A 21,157-nucleotide genomic window follows, 5' to 3' on the forward strand; every position below is an offset into this window, starting at 1 on the left:
TTGACTGGCAACTCCTCCAATGTTGCTGGTGCCAAATTGTATTGGTCTCTTCTGTTCCTTTGAGTTTATCAGATGCGTGGAGAGAGCAAGCTTGCTCTCCATATCGTACTGCCCAGGCTTGTGTATCTAGACAGCTAGTACGCAATATCCATGGTCAACTCTGACGGAGGCCTCAGATTGACATTGACATACTAACATGGATTAAGAGTCAGTTAACAGAACAAAAAAGCAATTAAATAAACAAGTCTTTGAGTTAGTAGATTGTGATTAATGGGACCACAGGAATGATTGAGTTGGCTTGACTTCTGGAGTTTAGAAGGATAAAATCTGGGCTAATAGGTTAATAGTTACTTGTTTTCTCCTTTTGCTTATTTCTTATCAGAATCAGATTTATTATCACTGACTTATATAATGTGAAATTTGTTGTTTTGCAGCAGTAGTAGTCTTCTTCTTAAGCCCATTGTCCCTAATGGGACATAGGCCACTGACAGCAGCTTGCAGGAATTCTCTATACCAGGCCAGACTTTCAATTTGTTCTCAGGTGTAGATCATCTTTTTGGTGTATCGCTCCTCTCCTAGGGATGAGGGCTTTGGAGTTTCTTTTAGCATTTCAGTAGCTCTAGGTTTTTATGGGAAGGGGTTGCTAGTCCCATGCCCAATCCTTCTTTCACAGGTGGGCTTGGGACCATCCATGGCAGAATTCAGCAGTACTGTGCAAAGAACTAAAATTCACTATAAATTACAAAATAAATAAATAATGCAAAAAAGTGGTCTTCATGGTCCATTCAGAATCCTGACTAGCTTGATTTAGCAGGGCGCAAGTAATTGTTGCTAAATTGAGTGTTGGCCTTCAGACTTCAGTATCTCCTCCCTGATAGGTATCTTGAAGATATAGTGTCCATGACTCAGCTAGAGTCAACAACCCTCTGCAGGCTCTTGCAATCCTCTGCATGGAGTCTTTATACCAGTCAGTGATGCAACCAGTCAGATAGATCTCCACAGTGCATCTATAGAAACTTGCAAGAGACTTTGGTTATATCAAACCACTTCAATCTCCTAATGAAGTAGAGCTGCTGGTGTGCTTTCTTTGTGATTGCATTAATGCATTGGGCCCACAATAGATCCTCCAAGATGTTGACACTCAGGAACTTGAAGCTTTTCACTGCTAATGAGAACTGGTGTGTGTTCTCGCAAAATTCCCTTCTAGAAGTCCACCATAAATCCTGGGCCTTGCTAGCTTTGAGTGTGAGGTTGTTGTTGTGAACATCACTCAATTAGCTAATCTATCTCACTCCTGCATGCCTTTGTCACCATCTGAAACTTTATCAACAACAGTAATGTAGGTAGCATTTGAGCTGTGCTTAATCACAGTCATGTGTAGACAGAGTAGAGCACCCTTGAGGTGAACCTATATTGTTAGGGAGGAGATGTTATTACTGATCTATTTTTACTGTGGTCTCTTGATAAGCAAGTAGAGGATCCTGTTGCAGAGGGAGGTACAGAAGCACAAATTTTGAAGCTTATTTAATAATACAGAGGGGATGATGGTGTTGAACACTGAGCTGTAAATCGATAAACAGCAGCCTGATGTATGTCCTGCTGTTGTCTAGGTGCTCTAAAGCAGAGTGCAGAACCAATGAGATTGTGTCCATTGCTAACCTTTTATGTTAAGATCATATCTATTAACCTTCAACCCTGAGAAGTTTGCAGAATTTTGGGAGATTCCAGTGTCTCCAAAACCATTATGGTGTAGACTGATAGTTATTTGGTATTTAAACAGCAATATCTAATAGTATTTTTGCTTTTAATAAAACCCATTTATTTCCTCATTTGCAATGGGTCCTAGGTCTTCCAGTATTTCAGTGTGTTCTTCAATGAAGATAGACAAAGAATGCTTAGTTTCACCACAATATTTTAAATCCCATTATAAATTCACTAGTCATGGTGAGTACTTGACCCATATTTGGTTTCTATCAGTTTATTCTCTCTCTACTCTCCCCTTATCAATTCTACATCATTCTTGAATTCTAAATACACTCAATGCTTTTTCTGGCAACTTTTCCTGGTACGTACTGCAAGTCTTTGCCCTTTGATTAAATTCACCTACAATCCATGGTTGGAATGCTTCTCTATTTATGTTTTTATGCCTGGAAGAAATGCATATTTGTTGCAAATTTATTTCTTCAAATGTTAACAATTGCCTGTTGAATTCCATATTCTTTAATGTTAGACTACCTTCATTTGAAATGAAAATCTTAGTTTCAGATAGAATAGAATTTTGCAGAATTCAAACATTTTCATTCCAAACAAAGGAAACTTGAAGATACTAAAGGCAGTCTAATATTAAAGGATATGGAATTGAACAGGGAATTGTTAACATATAATAATCACTCTTCCTAAAGACTCTCACGCAGTTTAGTTCATTGTCATATATGCCAGAGTGGAATGAAATTCCTTGCTCATGTGAAGCTCTTAGTGCAAACTGTTTACATGATAAACAAGGTGTAACAAGATTAATTATCTTGAAACAGGATCTAGTGCTTTCCCAGTGCATATGACACATAAACCCTTCTCAATTTTCCAGCTAGGTCAAGGTAGCAATTTTAGCCGACATTTCGATGACAAACTCTGCCATCTTCATCAGGGATGATGCTAAGGCTCGTCTAGTTCAATAATATATATTCTCAACCCTCGTAGTCCTTCCCTTCTGATTGGTTAGTCCTCAACCAATCAGGTTTCTGCTGTCCTGCCTGATTTTAAATTGTATTCCAGTTCTTACTTAGAGTGAGACCTTGGTCTTTGTTGAATTTCTTATTCTCCAGTCTTATTTCAATGGCTTCCTGTACCAGGCAATCCCAAACACCATTGGCATGGGACAGTAGTTTTGTGCCATCGAAGTCAATCCTGTGGTCAATGTATATGCAAAGTTCTGCTACCTCCAATTTCTCTGGGTAATCCAAATGGATATACCTCCTGTGCTCCTTGCAGTAGTTTCAACCATGCACCTGGTCTGGCCGATATACTCCGCTCCATATTCACAGGGGATCCTATAAACGCCAGCCATCCCAAGTCCCAGATCACCTTTGGCTGTAAAGGAAGCTTGCCCATAAAGAAGCTCAACCCATGAGGAAGCTCAAATCCAAGTTTATGCTTATATTGAGAGTTAACCAATCAGGAGGGATGGATGACAGAAGTATAAATACCACTGGACTACACAGACCTAGGCATCATTCCTGATGAAGATGATGGAGTTTGTCATCAAAAACGTCAGTTAAAATCGACACCTGGACCGGGTTGGAAGCCTGAGAAGAGCTTATACATTAATTATCTTATTATACTGTTTATATTCCTGCCAGTACTGTGCACTACAAGCTTGTTTCATATTTTCTCGTATGGTGCCCTCTGAAAGTCCAAACACCACCATGTTTGCTAGTTTGTCCCACAACTCTCCTCGTCTACTTTTCCTTCATATCTTGGCCCTTTTTATTTCCCCATCGCCAATCACATGACGTTGTCTACCCAACAGCTTATAAACCTATCACTCATAGAAAAATGGGGCTTTATCAGACAACCCTAAAAATGGGTTGTACATTGCAAGTGTCTTACATGCAGTTTGAAAATTCTTCATTTCCATCCAAATCCCCTCAATGACAACAACATACTTAAATGAAGCAAGATAACTATTCCCTACTATTTGGAAACTGTAACAAGTACCACATTAAAGTTACCTACCTAAAGCAGCAAAACTTCATTGTTAAACTACAGAAAAAAAAATTCACACCTCTAGTAAACCTTGAATTTTCTTGGGAAGCACACATTAACTTTGAAAGACTTATCTTCTGCATTCTAAAACTATGTCTATTGATAAACATTCAAGGCTGCTTCAGAGGAGTGATATCAACCTGTAATTGGATTTAAGGTAGATGAAGTGTGGAGTCAGCAGGTATCTTTGACCAACTAAATACTTCAGAACCAGAAAGCCTGGTCATAGATATCATACACAACATTCAATAGATATCTTATTGTGGTGTTATTTACTAATGAAGCAGACAATCATTTGATTCAATTCTCATTAAAAATAGAACTAAATATTGTGTACTATATTTCACTGTGAAATTAGTGAAAACATCTGTATCTGAAATTTCCTAGATATGAATTTTATTTCCAGATCAATTAAATTCTCTTTATAAAGTGTATTATCTCATTTTATTCTGACTTGGCCTAACAGCCAATAAATTACATAAGTCATACAGATCTTGTATCTCATCAATACAGCCAGATGTAGAAATAAATCTTTGCTTGTAGTATTGTTTACAAATAATAAATTGACAATAAGAATTACACTTAAATATCTGTAATACCAAACTGTCCAAATGTTGTGCCGCTATTAACTTTACAAGTTCCAATTTGGAGGGACAGAACACAGCTTTGAACAATATGAAGGCACAATAAATCCTCCATGAGTGATGGACTGTCAGAAATCAGGGAGGCTACCAGCTCAGACGGACAATTCCCAGCACATGGCCTCAGTTCAGAAAGACCATTCAACTTTGGTGTTCCTGCAGATACAAAAGTGAAAATACGATGCCCCCCTCCCACCACCAATGCATAGGATGGCATACAGATGTGCAACATTTTTTCCTGCTGCATACTACTCTTATACTAGCTGGGTATAGTAGGATGCAAATGAATAGAGTAACGAGTTTCATGACTCGACTTTTCAAGTAGGTTCAATATGGAACATCCATTTGCCTCAATTCTTGAACGATCTTTTTCTTCAAAGCGATGTTTTTAATTTGCAGCTAGGTCTACAACCTCCCACAACACATTTCTGTAGAAAGTACTTGTCACAACACTTGGTTGAGTTGACATGCCCATGATGGTGCAGGCTATACCAGCACAACTGTGAATCTCTGCTTGCTGTACTCAAGGTTGGAGAAAGGACACTATTTTTTCCTTTAAATGGAGAAAAATAAATGTTTTTCTAAAACTTTTAATACCTTAAGAGTTAAAAGTTTGTAATACGTGATGAGGAACTTCAGTAATGGGTAGATACAATGAGCAGATATTTCAAAACCCCCTTCCAAAAAAGAATCCTGAACATTTATAACCTTGTTTCTACATTATGCATTGTGATATTAGAAGCTTTGACCCACATTCTGTTTTATTTCCCTACTTTGCCTGCATGCAAGTGAGATTCAACTAGTTTACGTCATCTTCGTCATCGTCATCATCATCTTGATCACCAGACTCCATGTCATCTTCATCTTCAACCTGCAAAAGACAGATTTGTGGCTTAATGCTTCTGTACTATGAAATTAATCTCTTATTTTGTTACAAAAACACTTCATGTTGAGTCCAAACACAATCATCAGTACACTCACTTAAAGAAATATGTATCCAAATCCAATAAACTCAGTTTATAATCTGAACTTCACATTTCTAAAATTGAAACCCCAGTATTTTAAACTCAATGCTGGTGAATATGCCTGAAGAATACAGAAACATCATTGTACATAAAAGCTGCAGTTAATTTCATGAAGTGATGAGTGCTGCTGTCACACAGCTTCAGCATATTGTGTACTGTGTAGATTGCATGTTCTCCATGTGACTAAATGACTCACACTAGAGTTCCAGTGTAGCCCCACATCCTCAAAATATCAATGGCGAAAGTTAGCCCAAGTTGTCCCTAGATGAGGTAGGTGGAAGGAGAATCGAGGGAAGGATGATGGACATGTTATAAAGAATAGTAAGCCACTACCTTTGGATGAAATGAGGATAGTTGCGAGAATAAACCCTGACGAATCTCTTCAGCACCCTTCTGCAGCATTGTAACCAGAACTGCACATAATACTCCAACTAATGTTTTGTACAACTACAGTGTGACATCTTAAAACCATATGATATAGGAGCAGAAGTGGGCCATTCAGCCATCAAGTCTGCTCCACAAATCATGGGCTGATGCAATTATTTCAGTCATCCCCACTCCTCTGTCTTCACCCCATACCCTTTGAGGCCCTGGGTAATCAAGAACCTATCTATCTCTGCCTTAAATACACCCAATGACTTGGCCCCCACAGCTCCAAGTGGCAACAAATTCCAGAGATTTACCACACTCTGACTAAAGTAATTTCTCCACATCTCTGTTCTAAATGGACATATTTCAATCCTGAAGTTGTGCCCTCCTGTCCTAGACTCCCCTACCATGGGAAATAACTTTGCCATATCTAATCTGTTCAGGCCTTTAACATTCGGAATGTTTCAATGAGATTCCCACTCATTCTCCTGAACTCCAGGGAATACAGCCCAAGAGCTGCCAGATGTTCCTCATATGGTAACCCTTTCATTCCAGGAATCATTCTTGTAAATCTTCTCCGAACCCTGTTCAACGTCAGTATATCCTTTCTAAAATAAGGAGCTCAAAACTGCACATAATACTCCCAAGTGCCTTATAGAGCCTCATCACATCCTTGTTCTTAAATTCTATACCTCTAGAAATGAATGCCAGCATTGCATTCGCCTTCTGCACAACTGACTCAACCTGGAAGTTAACCTTTAGGGTATCCTGCACAAGGATTCCCAAGTTCCCTTGCATCTCTGCATTTTGAATTCTCTCCGCATCTAAATAATAGTCTGCCTGTTTATTTCTTCCACCATTGTATTTCATTTGCCACTTCTTTGCCCATTCCCCTAAACTATCTAAGTCTCTCTACAGGCTCTGTTTCCTGAACAATACCCAGTCCTCCACCTAGCTTTGTATCAACAGCAAACTTAGCCACAAATCCATTAATCCCATAGTCCAAATCATTGACATACATCGTAAAAAGTAGCGGTCCCAACACCATCCCCTGTGGAACTCCAATAGTAACCGACAGCCAGCCAGAATAGGATCCCTTTATTCCCACTCTGTTTTCTGCTGATCAGCCAATGCTCCACCCATGCTAGTAACTTCCCTGTAATTCCATGGGCTCTTATCTTGCTAAGCAGCCTCATGTGTGGCATCTTATCAAAGGCCTTCTGAAAATCCAAGTACAACACATCTACTGCATCTCCTTTGTCTACTCTGCTTGTAATTTCCTCAAAAAATTGCGTAGGTTAGTCAGGCAGGATTTTTCTTTCAGGAAACCATGCTGGCTTTGGCCTATCTTGTCATGTGTCTCCAGGTACTCCATGATCTCATCCTTAACAATCAATTCCAACAACTTTCCAACCACTGATGTCAGGCTAACAGGTCTATAGTTTCCTTTCTGCTGTCTCCCACCCTTTTAAGCAGCGGAGTGACATTTGCAATTTTCCAGTCATCTGGTACAATGCCAGAATCTATAGATTCTTGAAAGATCATTGTTAATACTTCCGCAATCTTTCCAGCTACTTCCTTCAGAACCTGAGGGTGCATTCCATCAGGTCCAGATTTATCCACCCTCAGACCATTAAGCTTCCTGAGCACTTTCTCAGTCGTAATTTTCACTGCACCTACTTCACTCTTAAATGTCCGTTATACTGCAGATGTCTTCCACTGTGAAGACTGATGCAAAGTACGCATTCAGTTCCTCTACCGTCTCTGCATCTCTCATTACAATATCTCCAGCGCCATTTCTATTGGTCTTATATCTACCCTCAACTCTCCTTTACCCTTTATATACTTAAAAAAGCTTTTAGTATCTTATTTGATATTAGTCACCAGCTTCCTTTCATAATTCATCTTTTCCTTCCTAATGAGCTTCTTAGTTTCCTTCTGCAAACTTTTAAAAGCTTCCCAATCCTCCATCTTCCCACTAGCTTTGGCTTCCTTGTATGCCCTCTCTTTTGCTTTTACTTTGGCTCTGACTTCACTTGTCAGCCATGGTAGTGTCCTTCTTCCATTCGAAAATTTCTTCTAATTTGGAATATATCTGTCTTGCACTTCCCTCATTTTTCCCCAGAAACTCCAGACATTACTGCTCTGCTGTTCTTCCTGCTAGTGTCCTTTTCCAGTCAACCTTGGCCAGCTCCCCTCTCATGCCATTGTAATTTCCTTAATTCCACTGAAATACCGACACATTGGAATTTAGTTTCTCCTTCTCAAATTTCAAAGAGAACTCGATCATGTCATGATCACTGTTCCCTAAGGGTTCCTTAACCTTAAGCTCTCTTATCACTTCCAGATCATTGCACAACACCCAATACAGCACAGCTGATCCCCTACTAGTTTCAACAACAAGCTGTTCTAAAAAGCCGTCCCTTAGACAAACTCTCTCTTGAGGTCCAGTACTGGCCTGGTTTTCCCAATCCACATTCATGTTAAAATTCCGAATGATTATTATGACATTGCCCTTCTGACACGCCTTTTCTATTTCCTGCTGTAATTTGTAATCCATATTCCGGCTGCTGTTGGAGGCCTGTATACAACTGCCATTGGGGTATAGGTTTATTATTGTCACATGTACCTTGATACAGTGAAAAATTTGTCTTGCATACTGTTCATACAGATCAGCTCACGACACAGTACACTGAGGCAGAACAGTGTAAAACAATAGCAAGACAGAATAAAGTGTAACAGCCACAGAGAAAGTGCAGTGCAGGCAAAAAATAAAGTGCAAGTTCATAATGGGGGTAGATTGTGAAGTCAAGAATCCATCTTATTGTACTAGGGAATTATTTAATAGACATACTATATGGGGCTGAAGCTGTCCTTGGGTCCGGTGGCATGTCCTTTCATGGTTTCTATCTTCTGCCCGATGAAAAAAGGGAGAAGATAGAATGGTGCAGGGTGGGACTGAGGCAGTGAGACATATAGACATCATATTGACATATAGACAGAGTCCATAGAGGGGCAGTTGATTTCCATGATGTGTTGAACTACATCAACAGTTCTCTCCAGTTACTTGCAGTCACAATCAGAGAAGTTGCCATCCCAAGCCATCATGCATCCAGATAGGAAGCTTTCTAATGTGCATCAAAAAAAATTACTAAGGATCAACAGGGACTTGCCAAAATTCTTTAGCCTCCTGAGGATGTAGAGGCATTGGTGAGTTTTCTCAATACCCGTACATTACATCCTTGCTTTTGTATAGTCCTCTCAAACTGAATGCTAACATTGCTTTCACTGTCTCCGAATCAACCTGCAAGTTAATCTTTAGTCCTGTATGAGGATCCCCAAGTCCCTTTACACATCTGATTTTTAAATTTTCTCATTTATAAAATAGTCCATGTCTTTATTCCTTCTGCTAAAGTGCATAACTATGCAATTCCCTACATATATTCCAACTGCCACTTCTTTGCCCATTTCCCCAATCAGCCCAAATCCTTCTGCAGACGATTACCTTCCTCAACACTACCTGCCTCTCTATCTATCTTCCTATCACCCGCAAACTTGGGCACAAAGCCATCAATTCCTTCACTGACATATAATGCAAAAAGACATGGTCCCAACACCGACCCCTGCGGAATGCCACTGGTCACCGGAAGCCAACCAGAAAAGGTCACCGTTATTCCTACTTTCTACCTCCTTCCAGTCTATCCATGCTAGTATCACTCCTGTAATAATATGGGCTCTTATCTTGGTAAGCAGACTCAAGTGCAGCACTTTGTCAAAGGACTTTTGGAAATCCAAATAAACAATATCCACTGACTCTACTTCTGTCTATCCTGCCTGTTATTTCCTCAAAGAACTTCAACAGATTTGTCAGCAAGATTTTTTCTTCAGGAATCCATGCTGACTTTGGCCTATTTTACCATATGCCTACAAGTACCCTTAAACCACATCCTTAATAATAGACTCTAAACTCTTTCCAACCACTGAGATCAGTCTAATTGGCCTATCATTTCCTTTCAACTGCTTCCTACCCTTTTTAAAGAGAGGAGTGACATTTGCTATTTTCCAATCCTCAGGAACTATTCAAGATCATTACTTGTACCTCCACAATGTCTTCGCTACCTCTTTCATAAACCTGGGGTGTAATACATCTGGTCCAGGTAACTTATCTACCTTTGGAATTTTCAGCCTCCCAAGTACCTTATCCTCAGTAATAGCAATGACATTCACTTCTGCACCCTGAACCTCTCGCATTTCTGGCTTCTGCTTGCATCTTCTGCAGTGAAGACTTACACAAAATACTTAACAAGTTTGTCTGCCAATTTTGACCCCTATTAATACTTCTCCAGCATCATTTTCCAGTGGTTTGATAACAACTTACTCTTTTTACTTTTTATATATCTGAAAAATACTTTTGTATCCTTTTAATACTATTGGCTAGCTTACCTTTATATCTAATCTTCTCTCTCTTTATAGCTTTTTTAGTTGTCTTCTGATGGTTTTTAAAAAGCTTCCCAACCCTCTACCTTCCCACTAATTATTGCTATTTTACAGCCCTCATTTTTACTTTTATGCTGTCTTTGACTTCTAGTCAACCACGGTTGCCTCATCTTCCCTTTAGAATACTTCTTTGGGATGTATCGTTCCTGCGCCTTCCAAATTGCCCCCAGAAACACCAACCAATGCTGCTCTGCCATCATCCATGTTAGTGTCCCCTTCCAATCAACTTACATCAGCTCCTCTCTCATGCCTCTGTAATTCCCTTTAACTCGATTGTACTACTGATATATCCAATTTTAGTACCTTGTTCTCAAAACCTGAACTTAGCATCTCCTTCTCAAACTGGAGGGTGAATTCTATCATAATATGATCACTGTCTCCTAAAGGTTCCTTTACCTTAAGAGCTCTAATCAAATATGGGTCATTACACAACACTCAGTCCAGAACTGCTGTACCTTAATGGGCTCAACCATAAGCTGCTCTAAAAACAAGCTACGAATGTCTTCTCTTGGGATCCAGTAACAACCTGATTTTTCCAATCTACCTGCATATTGAAATCACCCATGATTATCACAACATTGCCCTTCTTACACGCCTATTCTATCTCTCAGTGTCATTTGTAGCCCACAGCCTGGCCACTGTTTGGAGGTCTGTATATAACTCCCATCAGGCTCACTTTTCTCTTGAGGTTTTTTTAAACTCAACCCCCAAGGATTCCACACTTCTAATCCTAAGTCACCTCTGTTGATTTCATTTTTTTTTATATCAACAGAACCATCCCACTCCCTCTGCCTACTGTTGACCCTCTCAACCTTAATCGAGCTGATGCGGACAACAGCATATGCACTACCCAACCGAGCCCCCTCCCCACACCCAGGTCAATTATCTCCTTTGTTTTGCTGACTTTGAGAAAAAGACTGTTATGATACCATACAACTAAGCTCTCGACCTCCTTCCTTTAAAATTAATGCCTTTGCCTATGAAAGCAAGGAGACCAAATGCTTCGCGTTCTCTCTTATCTACTAATATCTCAATACATGTTACAATAATAAACCATACCCATATAAGATGTTACACCGCATCATACAAAACATCAAACCATAATGAGTTATCAGTACATCAACACTAATGTCTTTGTCATTTAATGACCCCAAAGTGCATCACCTCATGCTTGTCTGGATTAAATTGCAGCCACCCTCCCCAACTGCTTTGCGCAACTCCAGCTGATTTGTGTCCCATTGCATCCTTAGACAACCTACTTCTCTATCTATGACTCTATCAATATTCATGTAGTTTGCAAATTATTACAGAGGCCCTAACACCAATTGCTGTGATACACAACTTGTCATAGATTATCCAGTCATATAAAGACCAATTCATCACTACCCTCTGCCTATCATGTGGGTAATTTTGGATTCACTTGGCCAACACGCCTCAGATCCATAGTATCTTAACCTTCTGGACCAGCGTAAGATGTGGAACTTTGTTAAAATTCCTGGAGAGCTATGTGGGAGGAAAGAGTTAGGTTAAACTTTGTCACATGGTGCGAGCAGAATCTGCAGCTTAATGTGAAAAAGACTAAGGAGCTGGTGGTGGCCCTGAGGAGGGCTAAGGCACCGGTGACCCCTGTTTCCATCCAAAGGGTCAGTGTGGACATGGTGGAGGATTACAAATACCTGGGGATACGAACTGACAATAAACTGGACTGGTCAAAGAACACTGAGGCTGTCTACAAGAAGGGTCAGGGCCATCTCTATTTCCTGAGGAGACTGAGGTCCTTTAACATCTGCCGGACGATGCTGAGGATGTTCTACGAGGCTGTGGTGGCCAGTGCTATCATGTTTGCTGTTGTGTGCTGGGGCAGCAGGCTGAGGGTAGCAGACACCAACAGAATCAACAAACTCATTTGTAAGGCCAGTGATGTTGTGGAGGTGGAACTGGACTCTCTGACGGTGGTGTCTGAAAAGAGGATGCTGTCCAAGTTGCATGCCACCTTGGACAATGACTCCCATCCACTCCATAATGTACTGGTTAGGCACAGGAGTACATTCACCCAGAGACTCATTCCACCGAGATGTAACACCGAGCTTCATAGGAAGTCATTCCTGCCTGTGGCCATCAAACTTTACAACTCCTCCCTCGGAGTGTCAGACACCCTGAGCCAATAGGCTGGTCCTGGACTTATTTCCACTTGGCATGATTAACTTATTTTTATTTAATTATTCATGGTTTTATATTGCTATATTTCTTCACTATTCTTGGTTGCTGCAGCTGTAACGAAACCCAATTTCCCTCGTGATCAATAAAGTACGTCTGTCTGTCTGTAATCTTGGAATAGGTTAAAGGGTCAGCACAACATAGTTCAGCACAACTGAAAGGCCTGTACTGTTCTATGTTCAATGTAAAAAATTTTAATAAAATCTATGTTAATCAAATCTACCGGTCTGCCTTCATGAATTTTCTTATTACCCAATGTTGATAGATTCTTAGATGGTATGCAAATTAAAGAATATCTGATCAGCGTATACAAGTAGTGCAGGGATCGGCTACAACCTTGTGGAAGGGAAGAGCAGGTTCTGATTCACAGTTAAATTTTAATAACTTCACTCTCAATTTCTAAGTAACCTAAATGCATCTTCAAGTTACAACCAGCAAATGACAGCTATCTCAGTTAAATGCAATGAGAATTACAGTTATTTGCATTTCATTAGTATGAACATATCCTCCTATACCAGTCTAATTTGAAGTTTTCTATAGTGACTGAAGGATTCTATAAAATAGGCATGCTGTTTGTAGACTCACATTAAAAAGGCTGTTTTAAAATATCACACTGTTGCATCATACTAACCGGTTCCCCAAGCTCTTTCAGTTTGTTTTTCAGTGTGAAAATTTTCTGGTCCTGGTCTGCAAGCAGCACCAATAGATCATCCTGCTCCTTCTTCGATTCCATCACCTCTTGCTGGAGTTTGCTTTTGTCAGTCTGAAGAATGACTACTGTACTGTTTGCCGAAGTTAGCTGTTGATCCAGGGAATTCCTTTCCTCGGTCAAGCCCTTTATTTGGCTCTGTGCATAGAAACAACAATCTGAAGTCCAAATAAAGCTCATCAATTAACACCAACAGCAATAAAAGTTTCTGGAAATCCAAAATAAAGTAAAAAGATCTAGAAAATGCATTATAAAATTATACTTCGAGAGAAACAAGAGTTAACATTCCAGGCTGATAACCTTTTGTCTGAACAGGGAAACTATACTCAAATTTTGCAAAACATCAATGACCTGAAAAATGTGGATGTTGAACAATAAGTTGCAAGACCCATGAGCTAAGAAAACCAATGCTTATGAACTGAACTGGTTCTTCTGTGTTGTTAAAGTCTCTCACCCATTATCACAGAAACATAAAATTGCACCAGTGTTGTGCAACACTTTTGTTAATCTACATTGGCAATCTTATTCAAAGTGCATTGAATATCAAAAATTACAAGATGCTAAGCTCCAGCAATTTAGTACCGGCTTGCACAAATTAAAACTTTCTACACTATTCTACAGTGAAAAGCACCACATAACATTGAATGTAGCATTGGCTAATTATACTTAACATTCATAATGATTTTATTTTGATAAAATTAGACTACAGGAATAACGTACAATGAAGCACTCAACCTATAAACTTACTGCAATTTTAGAACACTGTAGTTCTGTAGAGCGGTAAAACAAGTTAGAATAGGTCAATTTAAAACATACCTTTAACATTTGATTTTCATCATTCAAAGCCGATACTCTATTTTCCATCTGTGTAATCTTTGTTAATGCAGAAGCATTGTCAACATCTCCTGATCCTGCCCCAGTCACAGTTACAGGCTTTAAGTAGAAAGTGAAAATATTTTTTAAATTTCATGTAATTCACAAAGGGATGCTGCATAATTATCTTTCTTTATGGCCTGGTAGCAATGAACATTAATCTTCAATTTATACTGAAATGTTACTTCACAGATACAATAATAGCTTATTTTCTTATATAACATACATTTTTGGGAATGTATTCTAAAATACTCTAGAATTTTTTTAAAAAACAGAAAATATTGGAGATTGGGGAACCTCTGAATTTGGTTGACAGGTAATCTTTCATCATACTGGAAAAGTCTTAAAAAAAATTGATGATGATTTCTTCCCTAGTTTTTCTGCAAATTATTTTTTTTTAAACTTTCCTAATCCTAATGATAGGTCTTTAAACTGAAATGTTAATTACTTCTGAAAGATGCTGTTTGATTCAAGTATCTCCAGCATTTGTTTTTATTTCAGATTTACACCATCCACCTATTTTCCTTTCTCCTGCTGAATGTTTCGGGAATTGGAATTGAGGGGCAGATTGCGGCCTTAAATCTATGCCACGAAGCTCTATATTGCTTTCCTGTACTTCGACTCATTACTTTGAAATATGGCCAGGAAATATGAGTGTACAGGAAGCAGAGTAGGGGGCTGAAGATGCAACCTTGTGAATCACCAGTGTTTAGAATAATTGTGAAGGTGTTGATTGTTGTCTATTGGTCACAGTCGAGGATCCTGTTGCAGAGGGAGGTATTGATTCCCAGGGTCCAGAATTTGGAAATGAGTTTGCTTGGACTTAAAATTACTGAAGGTGGAGTGCCTGTACTGTGCAGAAACTTCAGGGACGAGTGTAGACCCAAGGAGGTGGCATTGGTTGCAGACTTATTTTGACGGTAAGCAAATTGCAGTGGGTTGAAGTTGCAGTAAATGTGTGCCATGACCAGCCTCTCAAAGCACTTCATGATGGTACATGTCAGAGCCACTGGCCAAAGTCAGTAAGACATATTATTTTGTTTTTCTTAGGGAACCGTACGATAGCAGTCTTCTTTAAGCAGGTGGAACCACAGCTTGAAGCAGGGAGAGGTTAATTTGCAGGATACAAGGACATGGCTAGGGACACCATTTGGCCAGATGCTTTCCGCAGGTTCACTCTCTGGAATACTGATCTTAGGTCCACTAGGTAACTGTGGGTTTAGATGCACTGGAGGCTGTCGGGGTAGGTACTGTCATACTCATTTCCTTCTGATAAAAATGTGCATAGGATGTTTAAGCTCATCGGGAAGGGATATATTGTTGCTGATGATGCCTGACTGTTTTGTAGTCTGTTATAACAAGTATCCCCTGCCACAATTGATGGCTAGCCTGGGACTCAAGTTTGGACTGATACTTGTCTATTGACATCTCTGATAACCAGTATTTGCTGATTTTATTTTGTTTCGTGATATTGCAAAATGCTGAATTTTCTCACCCAACGCCTACTTTGCAAAAATCATCTAAATTACAAAGCAAGCTTGAACTCCAAACCTGTTTATTATGGTCATACACTATGAAATGCTGTTGGGGTTTCTATGGTCGAAGAGGGGCAATTAACTCTAAATTACATCTTGTGGATAAGCATCTTTACCTTTGAACAATTCCTCATACATGAGACAAGTGTTACCTGTACTTAGAGTGATATCATACTGAAATGCTTTGGCCAAAAATGAGGCTTGGTATTTCTGTACACAAACAAAAAAAAAAGCACTGGGTGGTGGGCTATTAAATAACAGAGATGTCTTGTTTGAGACTAGACTGGCCCATGTCTTCTGTCCACAAATATGCTTTCCATGGGAGCTATCATTAAACAAGCAGGCCAAAAGGATTTTACCGGAAACACAAGAGACTACGGATGCTGGAATGTGGAGGAGACAGCAAACTGCTTGGAAGAATTCAGCAGGTCAGGCAGTATCTATGGAGGCAAAGGGATGGTCAATGTTTCAGGCTGAGACCCTGCATTAGAACTGATGCATCAGTGATGCACTGTCTCAACTTTAAAGGTCAACCATCTCATTGCCTCCACAGATGTTGCTCAGCCTGCTGTGCTCTTATAGCAGTTTGCCTTTTGGTAACAATTTAATAGTTTGAACCAAGCAAGATAACTTTCCAGGAAAGACAAAGCATCATCTCTTACCTGATTCTCCAGCTCTTGCTTCTTGGACCGAAGCTGGCTGATTTCTGCAGCCTGTGTCTGTACAAGGGTCCGCAAGGTCTCCAGCTCCTTTCAGAAAGTATGCAAATTTAGACATACTGTTAATGCAATTTTTTCCAAAGGTACAGAAGTCAGCATAATCACAAGAGATTGCTGTAATCATTTCAGTTTAAACAAATGACTTAGATTGCTTTTATTTTAACTGAGTTTGCTCTCAACTATTTTAACCTACCACTGTGTTGGCTTATTTACATACACCAATGATGGCAAGAGAGAAATAGATTCTTATGTCAGTACTGCTCATAATGTAAGAATGCATTAATTACCTCCACATAATATATAGAAGACTCATGCATGATTTTATTCTCTGGTTAATTTATTACCAGTCCACATTTCTATAAATAAAGAATTAATTATTGCATTGGCAAGCTTGAAGGTGGATAAATCACCTAAGAGTGCCATGGATGGTCCCAAGCCCAGCTGTGAAAGGAGGAGGGTTGGGCATGGGACTAGCAACCCCATACCATAAAAACCCAGTGCAACAGAAGCTCCAAAGCCTTCATCCCTTGGAGAGAAAGAAAACACCAAGATGGGCTACACCTGGAGACAACATGAAAGACTGGCCCAGGACAGAGGATTCTGGCAAGCTACCACCAGCAGCCTATACCCTAACAGCATTAAGTAATATAAGTGAGCCATCAGATGATTGGAGCACAAATGTGATCCCCTTCTCAAGAAGGACTGCAGGAAAAGACCTGTGAGCCTAACATCAGTAGTAGGTAAGTTAATGGGAAAAAATCTGAGGTCAGGATTTATGGCCATTTGGAAAGGCAAGGACTAATCAGAGAAAATTCTGAGAAAATCTGTTAAAGGCAGATCTTGTCTGACCAATTTTTTGGTGATGTAATGAAGTACTTTGACAGGGCAGTTTAGTATCAGAATCTGATTTATTATCACTGACTTACATGACATGAAATCTGTTGTTTTTTGACAACAGTACAGTGCAAATACATAATATTACCATAAATTACAGGATTAAGTAAATAGTGCAAAAATGTAACAAGATAGTATTCATGGGTTCATAGACTGTTCAGAAATATGAAGGCTGAGAGACAGCTGCTATTCCTGAATTGTTGAGTGAGTCTTTAGGCTCCCGTAACACCTCTTTGATAGTAGTAATAAGAAGGTACATCCTCTATGATAATGGTCCTTAATGATGGGCTGATTTCTTAAAACATCAACTCTTGAAGTTGCTCTAATCAGTGATTCTCAACCATTTTTTGGCCACGGCCCTCTTAGGAGCTCTTCTCAGGTTCCAGGGCCCCCCTTTCAAACAGGGATATAACATGAGCAGATAGACAGAAAATCATTTATTATAGAACACCAAGAAAACTTGAACATTCCAACATACTGGACAAAGCTTTAAAAAAGACTGTCTGAAATTAAACATCCATCAGGCCTAATGCAATCCCTGAGCTTGGTGCTTTTCTGCAAGTTTCATGATATCGGGCTTCAAATTAGACAATGACAGTCAGAGGTCACCTCTTGTTGCAATATCAATTCTGTTCCTGAACTTTGTCAAGGAAGCTACCTTGCAGAATCCGCTCTCAACCAAATATGTTGAGGGAAAGGCAATAAAAAAATCTTTGGGCTTTTCTCCCCCACAGTGTTGTAAATTTATTCCGCAGATCACTCTTGATCCAAAAATCTTTTTGAAACTGACTGAACTGACAACGTGCAGTTATATCACTCTGAAGATCAATCAAACTCTCTTAAATGTCTGCCTCAGTTTGGGTGGGTTGTACTTCAAATGGATTCAAAATCCAATCCAGGAACTGCTTGCTTCAGGTCCTTCCATAACATCTTTAAAGGATTAAGATCAGGACTTTGACTCGGCCATTCTAAAACACGAATTTTCTTCTTTCTTTTAAAACCATTCTATTGTTGATTCACTCTTGTCTTTCAGATCATTGTTTTATTGCATTATCCAACTTCTATTATGTTTCAGGTGACGGACTGCTACCCTGACATTCTCCTGTAAGATGTCTGGATATAATTTTGAATTCATTATTCCCTCAACAATTGCAAGCTGTCCAGGCCCTGAGATAGCAGAGCAGCCCCAAACAATGATGCTCCTTCTACCATGCTTCACAATTGGGATGAGGTTTTGGTGTTGGTGTGCAGTGCCCTATTGCCTCCAAACATAGCAATGTGCACTTCTGCCAAAAAGTTCAGCTTTTCTCTCATTTGTCCACAGAAAATTGCCCCAGAAGCATTGTAGAACATCCAGGTGGTCTTTTGCAAACTTGAGTCATGCAGCAATGTTTTTTTTGGACAGCAGTGGTTTCCTCTGTGGTCTTTCCATAAACAGCATTCTTGTTCAAATGTTTTTCTAATAGTGGATACAAGAACAGAGACTTTAGCAAGTTCTAGAGATATCCATAGGTCTTTTGCTATCACCCTTGGGTTTTTTTCCATCTCCATCAGCATTGCACACTGTGTTCTTGGTGTGATCTTTGCAGGATGCCCACTCCTAGGGAGAGCAGCAACCGTACTGAGTTTCCTCCATTTGTAAACAATTTCTTTTATTGTGGACTGATGAACACTCAGGTATTCATAAATGCTTTTGTAGCCTTTTCTATCTTCATACATCTCTGCAATTCTTTTTCTAAGGTCCTTTGAAAGCTGTTTTGATTGAGGCATGATGCACATAAACAGATCTGTTTTAAGAACAGCAGGTTCTTTCAGTAACCTGACTTTGTGTGTCTTTTTATAGAGCAGGGTACTTCTACAACCCACACCTCCAATCTCATCTCATTGATTGGAACATCCAAATCCAAATAGCTTTTGTAGAAAGCATTACCCCAAAGGTTCACATACTTTTTCCAACAAATACATGTAATACTGGACCATTTTTTCTCAATTAAATAAATACATATAATGTGTTTTGTGTTATTTATTTAATTGGATTCTCTTTAATTAGTTTTAGGACACATGAAGACTTGATCAGATTTTAAGTCAATTTAGAATTTTGAGAAAATTCTACAGGGTTCACAAAATATAGCACCTTTATACATAGACTTCATTAATGCCTTTGACAATGTTCCACATGAGAGACTAGTCTGAAAAGTTAAGAGTCCATGGAAGTTAGCAAATTGGATCCAAAATTAGCTTAACAACAGGAATCAAAGGGTGATGGTAGAATGTTATTTTTTTGACTGGATGCCTTTGATTAGTAATGTTCATGGAGACTGCTACTTGAAATACAAAAATTGTTTGGATGTGAATGCTGGGGACATGATGACGAAGTTTGTAGATTGGTGGCATTGTTGACAGCATGGAAGGTAGTCTTAAGCAACAGGATGACATCAATGTGATAGTGAAATGGGCTTAGAAATGACAGATTTCCATTCTCCATATGTGCAAGTGACCAGTTGACAGCTCCTTTGTATCCCACAATGACTAACTCAGAATATGATTAGCAAATCACCAAACAGACAGCATGCATTCAGGTTCATAAACACAAGAGATGCTGCAGATGCTAGAAATCCAGAGTAACACACACAAAATGCTAGAGGAAGTCAGCAGGTCAGGCAGCATCTATGGACAAGAATAAACAGTCGATGTTTCAGGTCGAGACCCTTCATCAGGACTCAAGAGGAGATTTCAAAGGATTTCAAAATAAAGAATTTCAAAGCAGATTTTATACAACAATGCAAATGAAAATCTAGTTTTAACATCAATGGAATTAAGAAAATTAGTAAGCAAAAATATTAAATTGCTCATTACACTAGTTAACTGTGAGTAAAAGACAATCCTAATGCTACATAATCATGGAAACGTGCTATCATTTCAGTGACTAAATATACATTATACCCTTCTCTGAAGGGTGTTCTATTATTTACGCATAAAGAGACTGTATCAAGGAGCAAACAACATTTGAAGAAGTATCAAAGTAATATTAGTTCAATAGGAGATCTGAGGCTAGACATGGAAACAGCTGACAGAGGAGACAAATGGGTACTTCTGTAAGTTCTACATCTATCAAAGAAGCCCACCATGCATCTTTTTGCAGTTACTATTAGGCAGGATGTACAGTAGCTGCTCTCAAACAGCTGAAATCCTACATCACCTGGTTCAAGACAGTTACTTCAACCATTTGGTTCTTAAACCAAGTAGCAAAACCCTAATCACCACAATTTAGTAACGTTTTGATCACTTCGCTCTAAAATGGATTTTTATGTTCTCTTCTGTTAAAAAAATGTGCATAATTCATGTTTAAATTATGTCATAGTATTTGTCTAACTTATTTTGATGTGAACATTGCTTATATGATGCAATGTGGCTGTGATGTTGCTGCAAGTTTTTCTTTGTACTTGTGCATATGACAATAAACTCGTTTACTGATAAAATACTTAACTGTGTTATGCCCTTTATGGCTTTCAAATTTATAACAAAACTGTATGCTTACAAATAAGAACAAAAACCTCACCTTGCGAAGTTCTGTTGTTGGTTCTCCAGTGTCATCCATACTAAATTCCGTATCTTTGTTTCCTGTCGTCTGATTAGTTCTCTGTTCAAAAACCATATCAGTTCTCAGTTATTTACCCACTTTCTGACAGAGCTACAGTTCAAACTAAACAAGCACAAAAATCAGATAGATCTTAAATGCTTTTGAAATGATGAATATATATATTTTTTAAAAATCACAAAAATAAATTAATCTTTGCTCCCAACTCAGCAACCAGGCAGGCATCTTTGCGAGGGAAAGCAGTATTTAGTGAGACCACATATTAGCACTGTAAGTCATTCACATTGTATATTTCAAAGTAGTCTGTACTTGTATAAC

General features: G+C 39.1%; 1 protein-coding gene across 5 annotated transcripts in view; it reads right to left on the reverse strand.

Annotated features, from left to right (window-relative positions):
• Nucleotides 1-21,157, reverse strand: part of uso1 (USO1 vesicle transport factor) — a 107,984-nt gene that overhangs the window by 3,602 nt on the left and 83,225 nt on the right. For 4 of the 5 annotated variants that reach the window (XM_073042347.1, XM_073042345.1, XM_073042346.1 and 1 more), the window contains 5 exons: nt 20,801-20,881; nt 16,291-16,377; nt 14,037-14,153; nt 13,143-13,358; nt 4,142-5,274 (listed from right to left, as the gene is read on the reverse strand). In XM_073042347.1, the coding sequence (XP_072898448.1) occupies nt 5,203-5,274; nt 13,143-13,358; nt 14,037-14,153; nt 16,291-16,377; nt 20,801-20,881 (573 nt within the window). In that variant the 3' untranslated portion in view covers nt 4,142-5,202. Of the gene's footprint in view, nt 1-4,141; nt 5,275-13,142; nt 13,359-14,036; nt 14,154-16,290; nt 16,378-20,800; nt 20,882-21,157 lie in introns of those variants that run through there. The other variant, XM_073042344.1, reaches the window with a different exon arrangement.

Source organism: Hemitrygon akajei, chromosome 4 (genome assembly GCF_048418815.1).
Source record: "Hemitrygon akajei chromosome 4, sHemAka1.3, whole genome shotgun sequence".
NCBI classification, from domain to species: domain Eukaryota; kingdom Metazoa; phylum Chordata; class Chondrichthyes; order Myliobatiformes; family Dasyatidae; genus Hemitrygon; species Hemitrygon akajei.